The 19596-nt window shown below is 51.1% G+C and overlaps 2 protein-coding genes across 2 annotated transcripts; both read left to right on the forward strand.

Moving 5' to 3' along the window:
• The first annotated feature begins 1748 nt into the window (after positions 1-1748).
• Positions 1749-6179, forward strand: LOC104834861 (protein Wnt-11b-like). Its single transcript, XM_010572527.1, has 5 exons — positions 1749-1816; positions 1954-2189; positions 2653-2930; positions 3587-3879; positions 4663-6179. Exons 1-5 carry the CDS (start codon positions 1749-1751, stop codon positions 4835-4837), a joined length of 1050 nt encoding a protein of 349 aa, XP_010570829.1. The 3' UTR covers positions 4838-6179.
• A 6570-nt stretch (positions 6180-12749) lies between these two features.
• Positions 12750-18428, forward strand: IGBP1 (immunoglobulin (CD79A) binding protein 1). The gene is made up of 6 exons (XM_010572370.1): positions 12750-12937; positions 13148-13459; positions 15442-15637; positions 16661-16746; positions 17794-17906; positions 18186-18428. The coding sequence occupies exons 1-6, from the start codon at positions 12750-12752 to the stop codon at positions 18332-18334; spliced, it is 1044 nt and encodes a 347-aa protein (XP_010570672.1). The 3' UTR covers positions 18335-18428.
• Positions 18429-19596: the final 1168 nt, after the last annotated feature.

A 19596-nucleotide genomic window follows, 5' to 3' on the forward strand; every position in this document is an offset into this window, starting at 1 on the left:
AAGAAGCTGGTGTCAGCTGGACTTCTCTCTCAAATGTCACCTCCCACTGTGCGAAAATATCAGCCCACCTGGTTCCTGCAGGTCTTCATAGCAGCGAGGTCGCACTTTTGTTTTTCTACTTAAGGAAGGGAAAGATTCAGAAAAAAAACCACCCTTGTGACAAGCATGTGCAAGCCATGGAAATGTCACACCAAACCACCCCCTGTCCAAGCAGGCACTGTTTTCCTGGCTGCATCATTTCTGCCAGCTGCAGTCTGGTCCCTGCAATGAAATGGGCACTTCTGCAGCTGATACCCGTGCCCGTGCTGCCTCACAGACATGCACGCATCATTTTGCCCACAGCACCAGGCAAACTCCCCTCTGGGCTGTCTGTGAGACAGCCAGTGGACTTTAAGCTCATTTTCTTGGCCTGGAGAGGCAAATTGCTGTGGAAGCTGGTTATGCTGTTTTCAGGAGCCTGGAATTAGCAGTACACATCGAAGCATTAGTTCTGATCTGGAAAGCCCAGCAACAAAGTCAAAGCAAAGTCCTTTAGCTGTCCCTCCTGTCCCCATGCACTTTGGGGTGCTGAAGGCAACAGAAGGCCCAATGCCAACTATGGACTGGGGTTTGCAGTGCTGACAAGCGAAAGACAGCCCCATGCTGAGTTAGATCCTGCTCTGACCACATGTTTTCTAATGGGCGCATTCAGTTTTAGGGCTGTTTCTCAAGTTTGCGTGGGCAGGGCTGTAGAGCGGAGGCGGAGGGAGCCCTTGCACTGCAGCCCAGCACCTTCCTGCAGCGGGGAGAGGTTGCTTTAACCCCATCACTTTGAAATGTGCTTGTGGGCTGCATGCCAAGAGCCCTTCCTTCTGCTCCTCCTCTTTCTCTGCAGTTATGAAACCCACTAGCAGCTGCCGATGCCCTGACTGAGCATGGGTCGGTAAGATGGTTTGTCTGTAGGAAAAGGGGCTGAAGCTGTGAAGTCTGTGTCTAGGGGCAGGATTTCCCCACATTCAATAAGCTTCAGTCCCAGCGCAGCCTTTGGCTGGGTCCTCTCCAGGCTGGTGAGACCAGTGTCCACACCCTTGATTGACACATATACATCTGGAGTCTTGGTTATTGCAGAATCCTGGCTGTCCTCATGGGTCTCTGGAGACAGAGGAGGCAGATGGCTGAGACTTTCACTCTTTCTGGGTCAAGTAAAATGTATTTTTTAAAACTTCTTGCAAGGAAAATAAGAAAAAAAGCCAGAAATTACTATAAGCTTGTGCCAACCCCATCTGTCCTTTACTAACATCCTCCCTTTCCGATTCCTGCCAGCAGCTGCAGGGATGAGTTTTTACATGCCCAGCAAAGACCCATGTATTTGCTTTGTGATCCAGTGGCTCTCCCAAAGATGCCAAAAGCAGAGAACACCACGGCTCCGGCATCGGGGCCCCTTGCGCCCAGCACCTCTACGCCAGCCCTTCGCGGGGTAACGTGCCAGACCCGATACCCCCCCCCAACTCCCCATCGCCCCGAGCCCCTCCATCCTGCAGCGGGTCACCTCTTAATTGCTTCCCAGGTGCTGTTTCAGGGATGGTGGCTGCTAATAACAGCTGGACCCCCCCTCCACCCCCACCCCCTGCCCTAAACCGCTGTGAATGGCACCGAAACCGCCTTTGTTCCCCTCCCCGGGGGGGGGGGAGGACCGTGCTGCCTGCAGCTATAAAAGGGGGCGGCTGCACCGAGCAGCCCCCGTCCCAGCTCGGGTCCCAGTCCCGGCCATGGGTCACCCCACCACCGCTGCCGTGCTTCTCTGCCAGCTGGGGCTCACCGCGGCCATCCACTGGCTGTGAGTAGTAGCCCCATGGGGGGGGGATGCACCCCCTCCCCGGTGCCCCCCTTTTGGGGCTCCCCCTCTCCGGCTGGGTCCCCGGAGGGGTGCCGGTGGTGCCCCTCACCCCGTTGATACCCATCCTCTCCCCGCAGCGGGCTGACGGAGAGCAGCAGCGGGGTGGCCTGGAATGAAAGCCACCACTGCCGGCTTCTCGCCGGGTTGGTGCCGGACCAGTTCCAGATGTGTCGGAGGAACCTGGAGGTCATGCACAGCATCGTCCGGGCCGCCCGCCAGACCAAAAGCGTCTGCCAGAAGACCTTCGCAGACATGAGGTGGAACTGCTCCTCTATCCAACGTGCCCCCAGCTTTGGCCCTGACCTGCTGAAAGGTAAAGGATGCTTCATCCTCTGTGTTCATGCTCCTCTTTCTGCCCCACGTAGCTTTCCAGGCAGGCAGCGCTTTAGGCAGTGCTTTAGCGTGCAGCACTGCTGTTCAGCTGATGGGTGTCAGTTTTGCCTTAGATATCTATTTCGGAGAACGCTGGCTGCTATCACACCAGTGTTAATCCTGTGCAACTTAGATCTGCAGGAGATGCCAGGCAGTAACTTCCACTTCAAACAAAAACAGCTGCTAGAGGCTCTAAAAAAAAGGGGAAAGAGGTGGGGACGTAGGCTGTATACTGACAGCGTAACATAATGGGTGGCACAGGTTAAAAATACAGTGCAAGAAAAACGCCGGGCCTTGGTTTTATCCTATTGCCAGAAGAAAAATCCCTCATTTGCATTGTGAGATCTTTGAGAGGAGTGTTTGGCTGGGCAGGGAGGAAGGACATCTCCCCCTCTTCTTCCCAGGGACCCGGGAATCCGCCTTTGTCTACGCCCTGGCTGCTGCCGCCGTCACGCACTCCATCGCCCAAGCCTGCACCTTGGGAGATCTCCCTCTCTGCTCCTGCGGCTCCGTCCCCTCGGAGGTCCCCGGGCCGGACTTCAGATGGGGTGGCTGCGGGGACAACCTGCGCTACGGCCTCCAGCTCGGCACCGCTTTTGCTGACAGTCCCTTAAAATCCAGCAAACTGGGGACACAAGCGCTGAAGGCCATGCATCTGCACAACAATGCGGTGGGCCGGCAGGTGGGTATGGTGCCCACCACGGATTGCTACAGCCCAGCACACCATACAGCAGCCTGGCAGGCAGAGGTGCCTAATGGAAGGCGGTGACCTCCGGCCAGGCTGTTGGGATGCTGTCCTTAAGGTCAGGCGGCAACTAAATGGTTAAAACGGAGTTACAGGCGTTTGCAAAGACATCCCCCACGGCTACCCACCCCCCCCAAACAGCCCTGCACCCTTTCCACAACTAGCACAAGGTATTTGCCACTTCACACCAGTACTTCCAGCACTTCTTTCCATCCCTCTGATGGGAGCAGAGGCCCGTCCTGCTCCGCTCCAGCTGGGCTTCCCAGCCCTGCCCAGAACTGCGGGGTTTTGTGCTTTCACGTGCTCCTGTTCCCCAGGTGAGGACGTGGCCAGCCTGCACCGTGATGGCTAGGGAAGCCACCAGCCCCATTGCAAGCTCCAGCAGGGAGTTGCCCAAGGGTTGGGTTCTTATCACAAGGGGAACGAAGCAGGGCTGAGTCCATGATTGCCCCATTATATTCATTTAAACGTGGCAGTAAGCAGCTGAGCTCCTTCATCTCCTGAAACCTCCCATGGATGCTTTTGCAAATCAATCTGTAGGGTGGGTACCAGGAGAAAGCAGAAGGAAATTCATGTTTTCCTGTCCTCTGCAGGTGCTGAGTGACTCCCTGGATACCAAGTGTAAATGCCATGGTGTTTCAGGCTCCTGTTCGGTGAAGACCTGTTGGAAGGGACTGCCAAACCTGGATGAAATTGCCTCTGACCTCAAGTCCAAGTACCTGGCAGCCATCAAGGTGACCCACCGCCTTATAGGGCCCAGGAAGCAGCTGATACCCAAAGAAATGGACGTCAGGCCAGTGAAAGAGACGGATCTGGTTTATCTCAACAACTCTCCTGACTACTGCACCCCGAATCTCCACCTTGGGTCTCTGGGGACACAGGATAGGTAAGAAACTGCTGCAAATACACTCTAACTCAGCCTCCCATTTTATGAGTGTCTGTTCCACTGGGTTTGAGAGCCTGCTCCGAGATGCTGGTGCGGATGAGCAGTCGGTCCCCTGTCAGATGTGGACACCACAGGGACTGCTGCGAAACCTTGGCATCTTTAAGTCCCAAGGGCAGGAAGGCAGATGTCATTCTAAAAAGGCAAGGGAGAGCCCTCACTGAGCGTCTGTCAGCTCCACTCTCCAGGACAGGATCCATGCAGTGAGGAGTCAGAAAGGGCGATACCGCCTCTCCCTGCAAGCCTTTGGGTGCTGCCTGCCAGTAACCAGGACGGTTCAGCAGCCCTCGGAGTCTGCGGTGCTTCTCAGATGTCTCCTTTCCGGATTAGCTGCAGGGTGGCATGGGGGGAGTTTTTAGAGGGATGGGGAAGGCTCCTTTGAAGGCTGAGCCAGGGCTGCCTCGGGGCTGTGACTTGCAATCCCTGTTAGATTTAGCGGTAGCAAAAGTTCCTGGTCCTAACCATCCGCCCTTCCTTCTCCACGGGAAGTTCCTGCCCCCAGCGTGATACCGAGTGAGTGTGCCCAACCTCAGCCGCAGCTGCTCAAACGCTGCCGCAGTAACGCGAGCTGCCATCGACCCCAGTTTGCAAGCAGACCCGCGCAGCTCGTTGCCTCCTGCTATGGGCAAGTAAGCTCCGGGAGGAGGCCAGGGCAGATAGCTGTGGGTGCCACGGGTGGGCAGGTACGCTCCCTCAGCTCCCACTTGCGTATTCTCCTCTCGACAGGCAATGCAACAAGACCTCCGTGGGCAGCGACAGTTGCAACCTGATGTGCTGCGGCCGCGGCTACAATGCCTACACGGAGGAGGTGGTGGAGAGGTGTCACTGCAAGTATCACTGGTGCTGCTACGTGGTGTGCAAGAAGTGTCGGCGGAAGGTGGAGAGATATGTCTGTAAATAACACCAGAGGCGTCACGGCAGGCGGGAGGACTCTTGCATCGGTCTCCTCCGGGGCACAGCCGGAGACCGAACGCCAACCGCAAGGGATGCTCTGAGCTACGGCAAGAAGGCGGCTATGCGGGAAGCCTGGACTCTCGCATTACCATGGCAGACCTCAAACTGAGAGATGCCGGGAAGCCTAAGACCAGAGGCCGACCTCTGTTCCATCTCTCCAGAGCAAGACAAAGGGCTGCCCTCCTGCAGCTGACCGGGAGTGTCCAGCCCTCTGTCTCCAGCTGGGGACAAACCATTTATCACTCTGCATGCACAGGCCCTTTTCTCCAAGGGTGAATGGGGACCCTGGGCTGCCATTGTCTCTTTGCGGGAGGTTTCTGACAGTGACCTGAAAGCCAGGAGTGATGGATGGGAAGGGGGGTAGACAGTCGTCCATTGGGAGAAGGCTGCAGGGGAAGAAAGCTGCTTCGGGTGAGGGGGTCATGGGCAGCTCCTCTGGGGACAGGTTTCCACTGTGGGCTCACCCAACACCATTGAATGTTCCTCCTCAGGGACAACTACTGGTCCTGTGCCCTTTGCAGCATCTGAAATGAAGACACAGGCTGGGACACAGGCAGAACCAGTTATTGTTCCAGGAGACAGAACTTGTCGATCCTCCCCATGACCTGCATGGACATCGCCGCTGCTCTCAGTGATGACTGATGACAGCAGACAGATCTAGGGACAGAAGTGGTCCCAGAGGCTGCCAAAGCAGGGCAGCATTGCAAAACTGCACCCAGCAGTCTTGTATTAACAAGGCAGCCATGGCAGCACTGTAGCTTCTGCCCTCTGGGCTTGTGGTGGAGGTGGAAGCCCACTCAACGTGTGGCATATTCACGGCTTGTCCTTCCTGCCCCCTCTTTTAGACCACTAAGGTCTTCAGCCCACTCCTTCCACCCCCTTAATACCAGGTGTGCTGGCACTCTGGCCTGGAGAGAGGACATGACTCCAGGGACCTAGGGAAATAAGAATGAACCTTTAGTCTCTGTACTTACTGTAAGTGGGATTCTGGTGTGTGTTTTTAAAATAAATGTATTATATGGTACCTCTCTGCGACATGTTTCCTAGGTCAACCTCCTCTCTCCAACTCCTTCTCAGCTGGCCACAGAGAAAGCGAGGCTGTAAGGTGAGCATAAAGCCCCGTGTCCGTACCCTTACACGCAGCAGGGGACCAGTTCAGTTTTAATTCTTCCTGCTGCTCATTGGCCCAGGTTTGTCTTTAATGACAGATATCTGTCAGCCTCAGCTACCGTGCACGTATGGAAAACCTGTGGGAAGGTTTCTATCGCCTGCTTCCTCAGGTCTCTGACCAGCCAGCAAGGAATCAGGCTTCCTGGGATTCAGCGCTGGTGGCTGGAAACCGAGGCAGTCCGGGATCATTTTCTGATCCTTGTGAACGTGGGCTGGACTAGCCAAGAGCACATGTGTGAACAGCAAGGAGTCAGGAGCCAGGGATGGGGGGCTCTGACGGCCCCCCATTTCCCGTAGTACGGAAACTAAGTGCTTCCATGGGATAAGAGCTTCCCAGTAATGCAGCCTTTGGAGAGAAAGGATGAGTCTAAGCACAGAGGTGCTGAGGAGAACCCCCAGCACAAGGAGGACAGGTAAACAGGATGGAAATCCTAGGGCAATTTCCTGCAGCTCATGCCATGACTCTGGTGGCTTTGCGTGCGCCTTGGTTTATTTGTGGTTTGCATTGAATGGAGTTGGCCTCGTTCAGCCCTAAGTCCAGCTGTACGATTACTCATTTCCATATTCATTTAATCATTTTTAATAGCCTCTGCTGGGTCACGGAATCAATTCATGAGCTTTTATTGTAAACCGTCCCCTCCACTTAATGTGCTCCAGGTTTCTGTATTAGTGAACGAGGGCCGAGAGTCAAAGGTGGCTTGAGACAAGCCTGGGAGCTGAAGTTAAAATGCTCAGGGGTGAAGCATATGCTCACATAGTTAACCAAGTGAGTTAACTATCATTATCAGTTGTTAATGTGCCATTGACTTGATCTGGCTGCTGACATCTAGCCTTCCCAGAGTGACAGTAAAGCCACAGCTTGCAAGGCTTCCGTCACAGCTGCCAAAGGCCAAAAAGCTATCTGGAGTTTGTCTTTTAAAATGCAATTAGGGGTTAGCCACCAGCATTCCTCAGAAAAGGGAGTCTTCAGCAGCCAGGCTGCAAAATAGCTGCAGTTTCTGTGTCCAGAGCCAGGCTGAGCGGGGAGGTGATGCAGGTACTTAATTAGGAGGATTGCTTAAATACCTTCCCTATAGCCACCTCGCTGTGCCTGGCCAGATCAGAGGGAGGTGAAACCGGGAGGGGCTGTGAACTCTGCAGAGCATTGCAAAACGAGCTGGTGAGAAAAAAACAGGGGAAGGATCGTGTGGAGTGAGAGATTCAGCCAGGAGGGTGGGAAATGTGATTTGCATTTGGTAACTACAAACACACATAGCCTGGGGTAGAGGAGAAGAGCCACAATAGCTAGGAATGCCCCGGGGAGATGTCATGATCCCCTCCTAGAGAGGTCCCATTTGAATTTCTGCCTGGGAAAAGGCAGGGTCAAGTGCTGAATATGCAGAGCCCTCTCCTTTCCTGGCTTCTTGCATCTTGACTGCAAGCCCAACAGGGAAGAGCTGGGAAAGGACTAGAGGGGTCAATCAGCAGCGAGGACCTTGGGCTCCGTTTGTGTCCTGCAGGAAATTGGAAAGCACTGTAATTAGTCGAAGGGTGCAAAGGGTCAGGCTGGCGGGAAGGACGATGGTGGGGAGGTGACAGCCAAGTGACAATGCTGAGTGGGAGGTGGTGTAATCTGGGCCCATACCTGGATTCACCAGGTTTGTGAGATCCGCTGGACTGGAAGAGTCTCCTAGAGCAAGGCAGTTGGCATCCGATGATGGATCCAGATGGAATAAACCCTGTGCTTGGCCCCAGGGGTTGAGGAGATCCATCTGACTGGATGCATTTTCTCTCTCTAACCCTGCTTGGACAGAAAACCCAGCAGGAAGGTGCCAGTGGAACACGGAGCTCCTTCCCACAGCCCGGGTTAGCACAAGCACCCTCTGAGGTAAAAAGATGGGAAAACTCAGACCCGATATCACCTTCCAGTGGCTTCCAGCACCAATCAGTACAACACTCTGCCAGAGAAATCAGTGCAAGAAGGCTTTTCTCCAACCCTCTACACCTTTGCTTCCACCCTAAACATCGCCAGCTCTGACAGATAGCCCTTCAGGACCTGAATAAACCTGGGCGAGGACAGTAGCAGTGTCCTTAAAACCGAGAGCATCTCTGTAACAATTGTGGCTTTGCAGCCCTTCAGACACTTCCTCATGCGTTTCTTTTGCCCTGCTTTCACAATCGGTCCTCTCCAGACTGCGGTAGGCTGCTGTCATTACCCTCTGCTTCACGAACCCTCGCCAGGCTCGCTGCTAATGTGACGGCTCTACCTCTTTGACTTTCCTGTCATTAGCCATTTTTCCTGATGTTTTGTGGCTTTTTGTTTATCTGTCTCTCTGGAAATGAGACTCCCTGGAGCTGAATTCTCCATGGCCATGGCAGAAGTCTTTCACTTTCTGGTGCTATGGGAGAGATGGCTGTGAAAATGGCTTGTGTATAGAAGAAAACCATCCCTCTTCATGAAATGTGGTGAGAACCAGGCAACGGGTTTGCTCTGAAAAGCCTCCTCTTGGTTACTGCTTGACTTTTAATTGGGGTTTGAAAGGAGTAACGCTGGTATGAATGCGATCGTTCCCTGCTGGTTAGACTCGTGCAGAAAATGAAGTCTGGAGAAAGGCGAGTGATTTTCATGGACTCTTTTGACTTTGCTGCTAAAGCACTGATTATTTTTTTTTCCTTTTATTTCTTTATTCATTGAGGGATGCTGCATAACTTATTCCAGGAGAATAATCTGAGCAAGCGCAACAAGCTGTTGGTAATCAAGTAAGAGTTTTGGAGGAAGAATGACTCTGGGTTCAAGAACATGTTGCGATATTTCTTCCCTGCAGCCCTGCATTGCAGCTCGGACTGCAGCATGGGTCAGGACCTCCACCTGCTTTTTGCTTGTGCTCTTCACAAAGAAAGCTAAGCCAGTACAAGGAGAGTGTATGGGATGTGGCCGCTGTCTGGGGGCTCAGCTGTTGATCAACATCTGTACTGCTGTAAATATTTGGGGGATGTTGCTTTGACCTTTGGGATGGTTGGTGCCTACGCTATCACACCGCAAGACAAACATGAGTAAACACTTGTATTTAAGGAAAAACCCTTGCATCTCTGTTCTCCTTTATTTCTGGGGTGTTCAGCAATATCATGATGCCCTAAGGATGACAAATAATAATAGGGATTGTCCTTATGGGGATCTTCAGCTGAGGGACAGGGACAAATCAACATAGGTGAATAACAGCCATAAGACCAGAGGGGGAACTAGGCAGCAGACTGAGGGCCCTTGGGCATAGCTTGAAGGACAGATGTGGCAGTGGCTGTGTGAGGTCCAGAGGGGAAGCAGACCTCCATCCCTCCTCCTGGGCTGGGCAGGCTGGCATCCCTTCCAGCTCTGAAACCTGTATTTCAGCAAGTTGCTCAGTCAGAGTGCAAAAAATCCCAGATACCGCAGGTTTGTTGTATCCCCATCACATCTGCAGGGGCCAGGAGGAGTGTGGTGGCATTTCTGAGCACCCTTGTCTCCCTTCAACAACCTGTATTTCTCCCTCTCGCTTGCTTAGAATCATTCACGTTCAGTGCGGGCAGCATCCTGGAGGTTGCTCACGGTGGACTTTTCAAATCGCCTTTCTGCCAGTGCAGAGAAGGTGCCATGGCCGCCCTGTTGAATCACTAAATAGAGGTCTTTTCCCTTTGTGCATCCGTGGGGACGCTGCCTCCAAGGTCCATCAGAAAGTGAATTAAAGCAGGGAGGGAGCTGCAGAACAGTCTCCTCTCCAGAGCAGACGCTGCCGTGGGCCTGTGAGCCACCCTGGGGCTGCCACCCAACTGGGCTTTTCCAGGAGCATCCTCCCACCAGCCCAGAACCGGGGCCGTACAGATTTTGAGGACTTTCTCGGCTTGTGTATGTGTCAGCTGTGACCACTGTGCGTGTGCTATGTGGTGGAATAAGGAATTTCCAGGCATGCTTCTGTCTGGCTGGAGCAGCACTCGTGTCGTGTGGGATGACATGCAGAAGCTCTGATACCTTCCAGGAAGACTGGATGTACATATAATGTGCTGGAGCTCCTGGGAAGCACCAGACAGGCCTTCTGGATATGCATGGCCAGATGTTCTACACATGTGAGTTAAATGCAATACACCGTGGCGGTAGGTTTTACTACCTGTATAATGGAAAGCACGTGAACACGTTTCATGCCTGGAAGTGGAAATGTAAGAACCCTCCAGAAGCTGAGGCTGATCACTAGACATTGACTTTATGCTGAAAACCTACCACAGAGAGACACCTGGCAGAACTGGGGAGTGGGAGAGACCGATCCCCAGCTTGCCAAAGCTCCAGGAACTGCCCCTTTTCGCATGCAGTGGGACTAATCACAGCTACTATTCCTGTAGTCTCCAGCTTGAGGCTCATTGTGGTGTGAATAGGGACTTGCTGGGTAATTATGCCTTCCAAAGAATAATTTATTTTTTCCTTGTGTTGAGAACATTAGCTCTGTAATTAGAAAGGGCAGCTCAAAAAACCATGTCCTGCCAGGCAGACCTCAGGCAGGAGGAGAACAACATGTGCGGGTACGTGCGGTTTGCTACGCTGGAGCTGAAGAGCTTACTGTGGGTGATTCTGGTCACTAACCCTTACTCATTTCATGCTCCCACAGTGTAAATGAAACCTATTCTTGACCGGTTGGGACAGCAGATTAAAAACAAGGCTGATTAACTTCTAGCAAGCAGATTCAAGAGCTTGCAGCCAGCTAACCCACTTGGCTCTTAGAGGCAAAGCCTTCTCCATCTCAAAGGAAACCGGGCCTCACATGGATTTCCTATTCTCTTGGTCTAGCTTGCCTGGTGAGCCAGGATAATGTGCTGCTCAAGGCCTGTCCTGTGCTGCCCCTGACAATCTGGGTGAAAACTGCCTCTCCTACCCCCTCCAGTTTTAAGGGGAGGGTAGGCAGGCTGAGACCCCACACTCCATCATCAGCCTATTTACAATTACTTGGAAAGCAAGCCTATGAACCTGCCCAGCTTGCTCTGAGAGGTGAAGGCCTCCAAGGAGAATTCCCTAAGGAGATGTTTGTTAAAGATTAAACAGAGATATCCTATAGAAAGGTGATCTGTGAACTGCTCAGAGAGTCTCTCAGTAACACAAAGGATAATGCACGGGAGGAGTTCACCCTAGCAGTCTCTTTTGCTCTGATCCTTAAAAGTGCTGCTGAAATGTTGAATCTTAGGGGTGATGATGTGATAGGTTTTAACTGTAGCCTTTAACTAATATATACGAAGTGAAGCGGGAGGATGCTGTATTGAGAGTGATATTGCTCTGATGAAAGTGAACTGGTTGTAGTTGTTGGAGATGCCAAAGCATCTTCTGCTAGTGAAGAACAAACAGCTGTAGATTCCTGGCCTCATTCCACTTCCAATCATTATATTAATTAATTTTCCCACCACCGGACACAGCATTGTTCTTCACCTCCTGCCTGGCGTGCAGGAACAGCACAGAATGACACAGTCAGCTCTTGACATACCTCACGCTACCGGCGCCTGCCTTTGCAGCCTGAGCAAAGCGGTCACGCAGAGGGAGGGTGACGGGACAGTGACACCACAGGGCACAGCAAATGGGGACCTAAACCCCAGCTCTTCTGGTTTTTATGAGTAACTTTTTATCAAGCTGTCTCACGTAGGTATGAAGAAGACAGAGTAAATTGTAAACTGACTCACTCTTGGTGGCTGAGTGCTTCCAGCTGGCCCTGAATTATCCTTATAGTGTATACACATTTCTCATGTCTAGATCAATTACCTGCGTTTTTAAGGGACCCACATCAGTTCCTAAAAGCCTAACTTTAACCCTTACCTGCCTTATGCCCGTTTAAATTTCAGAGCTATTGGAAGAAGGGACTTAGAAGCTAAATAAAAAATGAGAAAGGCTGCTTATCTTTACTTTTGTCACAAAAAGAATACAGAGAGAAGAAATGGAAGGCGCTGTGCTTAAAAAAAAACCCCAAAACGTAGCGCTACGCTGCCGAGCGTTCATGCTGTGCATTGTGTGCTGCCAGGACCTTCTCGTCGGATCAAGGTCGCAGGCTGTGCGGTGACAGCACAAGCCCGTAGCGAACCCAGCTGGTGTCCTAAGCCTTAATGTCACCCGGGCTCTGCCAAGAGCAGAAGAGGACCCTGCCTCTCACCTGCCGGCCCAGAACGGAGGATCTGCCCAAGCACCCGGGGCAGGACAGGCTCCCTCCATGACCTCCGCACCTCCACCCAGGGTTCGGGAGCCATTTCAGTGCCGTCATGCCCTCCTTGCCCCTCTCGCTCCCTGTTCTGGAGGGGGAAGGTGCATGCTTTCTGTCAGTTTATCTAATTATCCTCATCTGTGCTTCTTCGTTGGGCTGCATCACCGCCTTCCCCAGGGGCTCCCTCGGCAGGCCTGTGCCTCGGCCAGGAACCTGCAGCACAAACTTTGGGAGCGCTGGACGTTATGTGAGGGACCGTGGCCCCGCCGAGCCTCGTAGAGGTGACGCCACCCGCCCGCCACGGGGGTCCCCGGGCCCGGCCGGGGGCGGCGGGCCCAGCCCGGAGCCCGACCGGCCCGCGGAGGCCTCGCCAGGCCCTGCCTCCGACCCACCCCTACCAAGATGGCGGCGCCCTCCCTCCGCCCTCACCAAGATGGCGGTGGGGAGGGCGGGGGGTCGCTCCGGGGCCGACCCGGAAGCGGTTCTGCGGCGGTGCCTTCCCGGCCCAGCATGGCGGAGGGGGCCGGTGCGGGGCCGCGGCTGGCGGAGCTGCTGGCGGCGGGCCGGCGGCTCTGGGAGGAGGTGGAGACCGGCACCGAGCCGTCTTCGGGAGCCCCGGCCGTGCAGGATAAGGTGCGGCAGGGGCTGGACGCCTTGCAGCGGGCGGCCGCCATGGTGGCGCAGCTGGATCTGTTCAGGTGAGTGGAGGGCCTGGGCCTGGGCCTGGGCTTGGGCTTGGGCCTGGGCCTGGGCCTGGGCCCGGGGCACCCAGCGAGGCCGTGGGAGGGTCCTCCGAGGCTTCTGCCACCTCCACACGGGCCCCCCCGGCCGCGGCGGAGCAGGCTGGGCTTGGCCGGGCCTAGGTGGAGCGGAGCGGGAACGGGAAGGCTCGTCTCTCCCCCTTGCAGCGAGAACGAGGAGCTGGAGGAGATCGCCTCGGCCGACCTGAAGTACCTGCTGCTGCCCGCCTTGCTGGGGGCCCTGACGCTGAAGCAGGTCGACCTGAGCAGGAGACTGGAGCACCTGGAGAGCGCTCGGGCCCACTTCTGGCGTTTCCTCAAGCTCTGCAGGAGCTACAGGCTGGGCAGCTTTCACCTGCCCCCCGCCGCCACCAGCCCCCCAGCAGAGGAAGATGCTGGGAGCCCATCCCCAGGGGGACCCGCTGCCACCCAGCCCAGCCTGGTGGCCATGGCATCGAGTAGGCAAGCCAAAATCGAAAGGTAGGCTCTTGCTTTGCGGTGTTTAAAGCCTTTCAGGAATCAGTTTAAGAGAAGGGGAGAGCCTCTGGCAGTGCGAGACTGTATGGACAACGACTGTCAGGAAAGAACTGGTTCCCTTGATGCTGGAATACTTTGGTCATTAAACATTCATTTTAAGATACGCACTGCCTGTTACTTAACGGTGTTGACTTGTGCACAGACTGGAGAGACGCATTTGTGTCTTTAGTCTCCAGTCTTTGAAGAACTGCACAAAAGTTATTACAATTAGTTCTTTAATCACCGCTAACTGCGTAAAGCCACCCATGTTGGAAGTTACCTAGTGATGTGCTTATTAGATCTTTAAAAAAGAGGTGCTTGATGCCTCTTCGTCATGCTTTAGTTGGGGATTTTGACAATCAAATTGTTGCTTATTGTGGTAGCACTGAAAGGCCCAAGCTGGGCTGGAGAGCTGTTTAAATTGCATGAATACAAAAATATGATTTATATTCTAGAGAGTAACCTAACTCAGATGGGTTTGGGATACTAGAATACGTCAGGACCTTTGGGGTCAGCACAGCAAAACTTTTTCAGCATGGGCTGCTTGTCAGCAGTCTCAGAGCTGCGCATCACCTCCCGAGTGCAAGTGAGTTGTCAGCGCCACAGGTAGGGCTTTGGTTACGCCTGAACTCCCCTCTCGCTGAAGGCTTGTGTTTGCCTGTACCGTGACTCCTTCCGCTTAAAGACAAACAGGAGGTGCCCACATTGTGAGTTCTGTCTCAAGCACGGGTTTGTTTTTTAGAACTTTATGCTCCTTGGCCTTTCAGCTCCCGTAGGTTTCTAATCCTTGGTCCTTACTGTTCGTTCAGGTGGCACTGTAACTGAAGGAAGTGGGACACAAGGATTTAGCCTGGAACTTACTATATAGGTAGTTTTCCCCCTTTAATAACTAATTCCTGAAAAGGTCAAAAAATCCAGAAAGCCAAAACTGTATTAAAAAACGACCTGCACACACACAAACACCTGAGACAGGAATTGGAAAAGTGTTCTAATCTGCCTTATAAGCAGCTTCTTGATATCTTTCTGTCATACAGAAGCAACTCAAAATAGCTATTACATTGGTTTTCTCCATGAAGGAGCCCATGAGTTAAAGTCCTGTTTTCTTCAGGAGATTAATGTTGCCAGGCTTGCCTAATTTTATCTGGGAGGCTTAATTTTCAAGGATTGCTTGGAGAAGAAAAAAGTAATTGAGAGAGGCGCCTCTAAATTTAAATTGCCTTTAACAGACAGGAGGTACTTAAATTACAACAGCAAACCATCACGACTTCCCTTTTTATATACAATTTTCTTTTTAAATACATGAAATCATGTTAAACCTCTTACAAAGAGTAGTAAAGGTCCTGTGTAATGTCTAAATTTGAGTTGACAGGTGGAAGTGATGGGGAAGATGAGAGGAAAAGATTTTGATCCTGCATGTATGTATATAACTGTGCATTTTCAAAGCCTTTTTTAAGAAGATTGGAACTCCTCTGATTTCTGTAGTTTTCATTTGTCAAAAACCTTCTGTCAGATGAGGTGGGGAGATGGATGCCCGTGCTTGGTGTTTTGCTGCTTGCTTACCCATCATTAGAGGTCATCAGTAAATGACAACCAGTGTGATCTGGTGCTGCCAGTGCTCCTCCTCTTCACAGGTACATTCCTGTACATCTCTCCTTCTATAGGACTCAGTTGTTAAATGAGCGGGTCCTCCTCGCACAAAGAATTTGTCAAAGATGTGAGGAGCTCTATGAATAACTGGGATTTGTGTACCCTAGTGAGCACTGGTCAGCAACTGGCACCTCTGTGAAGAGCAGTTACAAGGGGATTGGGGCAGGAGGTAGCTCTCTAACTACATTTATTTGATTGAATTTCAAGAAATAGGAAATTGCTTATTTCAGAAAACACTGTATCTGGGCTGGGCCAGAGAAAGGTTATTTAATGATCTCATTTTGTTCTCTTTGAGACAGATATAAGCAGAAGAAGGAGCTGGAGAACAGGTTGGCCTCTATGAGAACCTTTGTGGAGAGCGGGCAAGCAGATGAGGATCAGATACGGGAATTTTACATACTACAAATCCAGAAATGGATCAACACTAGCCTGGAGGAAATTGAGAGTATTGACCAAGAAATGGTCATCTTGAGGAGCAGAGGTACAGCGAAACAGGTATGAGATCTCTCTTGAACTGCAGGTCCCGTGGACTGTGGATAGTTAGACCTGATGATAAGACACTGTTGCGGGTAAATGAACCCCAGAGGAGTTCAGTAGCAGAGTTACATAAGTTTTATTCTGTGAATTCTTGATTGAAATTTTGCTCAATCACAGCACAAGCAGGTGGGGTTTGGTTTAATTCTGAATGGGCAGTGGTCTGATTTTTGTATTAGTTGCTGTCTGCTGCTACCACATGTTCTAGACAGTCATGGCTTATGAAATGCTAGAGCATTGAATATCAGAGCTGAACCGGTCTGCGTGCAAAGGCTTTTCTCCACTTTGCTGGGTTCTGCCAGACCCTTAACTCTATAAAGAATTAAGTACGTTTGTAAAATAAGAGAAGACTATTGTGATTTCTTTCAAACCTACACTTCTGGTCTACAGTGTGTCCAGAAGTTACAGAAAGAAATGCCCATTCTGAATGATGAAAGCTTCTCACAGACCTGCAATTCCTGTGTAGAATAGTGTTTCTGGGCTTTATGTTACTCACCTAAAATATCTGTCTAGAAATAAAAAATCATAATGTGCTGACATAGACCACAGTCCAGCTTGGTTGGCAGAGCCGGTTGGTGCAGTTCATTATTGGTGTTGCAGAACTTTGCTTTTCTGTAGTGCCCTGGGTGATATCATCAGGAATGATGAGCTCTACTTGCTTCAGAATGTACTGTGTTTGATCCCTGGGAAAAATAAGCTATATTTCATGCTTTGATCTGAGCTGATCTGGTTTAGCTCTGTCAGCTTTCCGCTTTGATCAGAGCGGGTGTAACAAAGGCACAAAGAGAAGTGATTTGTAGAAGCTCACAGATGGAGTTCATGATTTAAACTGGATTAAGGCCTGAATTGTCCATCTTGGGATGTTGCTCTGACAGCGGAGGCATTTCTCTGCTACAAGACCTTTAATAACTTGTTTGGGGTGGGAAGCAGAGAAGGGGATTCTCATCTACATGATTATCTTGTGACTATTGTTTGCATCTTCAGCCTTCAGCACCACCACACAGTACTTCTCGGCAAGTCAGGACTCCGTTGAAACCTTTCATTCTTACCCGGGATGCTGCTCAGGCTAAGTATGTTGTTTTCTGATAATTTAGACACAGTATGAGGCAGTGCTGTGTTCTCACATCAAGCCTAAGATACTCTTTCAAATGCAGAAAACCAGTCATTACCTTCAGGCAGCGTGTCACGTCAAGATGGCACGTGTTGTGCATCTGGGCAGGGGATGGGGCAAATGTTTAATGCATTTCTTGAACTTTCTCTGATTTCTTCTGTTACCAGCATGCTGCAGTGTCTTGGCTAATGCTCTTTCCACCTGTTGGGATGGCAGAAGAGGAGATCGTATTAAGCAAATATTACTGTGTTAGTTTATAGGCCACGTGCTTGCTGTTTGGTAGGCTGTGGAGAGGTGAGGCTTATCTGCCCCTCTAACCTCTATGTGATGTAACAGTCTTCACTGTTAAAGAGCCCAGCAGTGAAAAGCACATGTGGTCTCTTAATCTAATGTAAACTCTGGAAGATTTCAGTGAAGTCAAATAAGTCATCTTAGGGGCTGGGAAGATGTGATACCTGCCAGAGAATCATCAGTTACAATAATACAGTTTTTAACTCTAAGGCTTTCCCTAGGGTATCAAGATCTTAACATTTTGTGGCACCGTGAGACTCTTGCAAGGAATTTGGCAGCTGAAGCACAAAATGGGATAGAAACCAGATTTCTTGCCATGCTTTTGACATTATCTGCCCTGAGCCTCCCATATATCTATTTAGCCAAGCTGTGCCTAATTCAGTTCCCAGGGGCCTCCTTGGCAAGCTGTGCTAGCTAGCACAGAGTGTTCTCCTTTGGGGTGGAGAAGTGATTCAAGGTCTTTGGACTGGAACAGTCCTCACCTTTCTAAACTAGCAGGACGAACTCTTTAAATGCTGTTTTGGCTAGGTTACTGGCCAGTCTGTTGCCTGAAGGCCAAGGCTGTAGAAATATGTTTGTTGTCAAGCCCTCCTTGATAACATGGCTTATACTGTTGGTACAAATTGGATGACGTAGTAGTTCTTTACGTGGTTGTCTATGTTTCTGCTTGTAGTGATGTAAAGTGCCTTCTTTGACTGTCTGTCTCTTGCTGTAGAGTGTTTGGTGCTGGATATCCCGGCCTGCCTACTATGACTGTGGATGACTGGTATGAGCAGCGCAGAAGGCAAGGAGTTGTGTCTGGTCAGACTGTGCCACAGAGAACACCAGGTATGGAGTGGCAAAGCAAAGATTGGAATAGAGAATTTGGGGAATCTCTTGAGGGGGAGGGCGAGTGGGGATGTGATTAGGCTGTAAAACACCCACTGACTGAGGAAGACTAAGAGCTTAAGACTTTATTAGGCTGTGAGAATAACTGGATTGCTAGACTGCTCTTTGGCAGTTCCTGCTTTCTGTCTAGACTGGCTCCTGGCAGGGCTTCTGTTTTGAGAACTTGATTAGGGATCTTCCACTCTCTTACTACCCCTCACTCCTGTTCTTGACCTTCAGCAGGTATAGCTGATGAAGAGTTGCAGAAGCAGCAGCAGGAGAAAAAAGAGGAGGAGGATGATGAGGAAGCTCTTCAAAAAGCTCGGAACTGGGATGACTGGAAAGATACACACCCAAGAGGCTACGGCAACCGGCAGAATGTGGGCTGATGCTCTTGCTGCAGAGGGAGCAGGGCCTGGAAATCCTGTAAGAATTGCCTGTGTCCTGGAGATATAGGAGTAAATACACTGTACATATGTGGAGGTATCCGTGGCTTCTCTGGGAGGCATTGAAGTCAGAGGAGTAAACATGACAGTTTGCTTTGGTTTACATTAAATGTCAGACTGAGTGCACTGGTCATGTACAGTGATACCACAGAGCTCCTGTCAGGTGGAGCTCTTTCTGAGGGGTCAGACTGCCTCTGTTCTCCCTGTCAGAGGAAGTCCTTGAGAGAAAAGTACATGAATTTGGAAACTGCTCTTTGTATTGTGGGTGGATGTATTTATTTTTTTCTCTCTATTTTAAGCAAAATAAAATCTCATGTGCTGCCTAGTTCTTGCTGTGAAAATCCCTTGCTCTTTGTCCTAGGCTCTTCAGAGCAAGTCTGTAAGGCCCATTTCCAGCAACCAAGGGAGTTGGGGATGGGAAACAGGCAATGTCAGATGGTCAGGATTTTTTGGCTGAGGCTTCTGAACACACCAGCTGCACCAGGTGCAGTGCTCACCTCATCTGTATGCAGCCAGCGCTACCAGGGGCCTTTCCACAGGCTCATCCCACTGTTCCTCCCAGAGCAGGCAGACTGAAGTGTTTGCAATTTTTTGTGTTAAGTAGATCAGGTATTTCAAGGGCAATGTCTTGAAGTGCTGATATTACACATAGTACAAATGCCTTAATAGAAACATTTGTCCTCTTGCTTTGTGTAATGTGGGGTCTGCATGGCTATAGCATACATAATGTAATGCACAACATGTGTGTACTCGGGACCTTCTTGTGGAGCCCTACAGAGGCCAATGCTGGGACAAATGGCGCCATATTCAAAAGCGAAGTAGTGCACTGGTTGTCAGTGTGCTTTGACATCTGCTTGCAGAATAACCCTGAAGGGGTGAAAACCTTTTCTGGATTCCTCTGAAGCTAGTTTAAATAGCTGCTGTAATGTGTAGTCCTGAACTTGCTGAGGAGAGAGGGCATGACTGGTCTGCTGTACCTGGCACTGACCTGGTGTGCAGCAAGCATGTAACTGGGCAAGAAAGTGAGGAATCATGGCTGGAAGCTCTGGAGTTGCCCAGCGTGGGCTGGCAGCTGTGACTACAATTGTTCGAAACCTGTTAGAAATGTTGGGATAAAAAAACCAAACAAAGCATCACTGCTACTTGCATGTGTGGCAGTGTGTTACCTGGAGCAGGCCATGAGGCATTTACTATTTGATTTGGCA

This window comes from Haliaeetus leucocephalus, unplaced genomic scaffold (assembly GCF_000737465.1).
Source record: "Haliaeetus leucocephalus isolate CR32 unplaced genomic scaffold, Haliaeetus_leucocephalus-4.0 Scaffold340, whole genome shotgun sequence".
NCBI lineage: Eukaryota > Metazoa > Chordata > Aves > Accipitriformes > Accipitridae > Haliaeetus > Haliaeetus leucocephalus.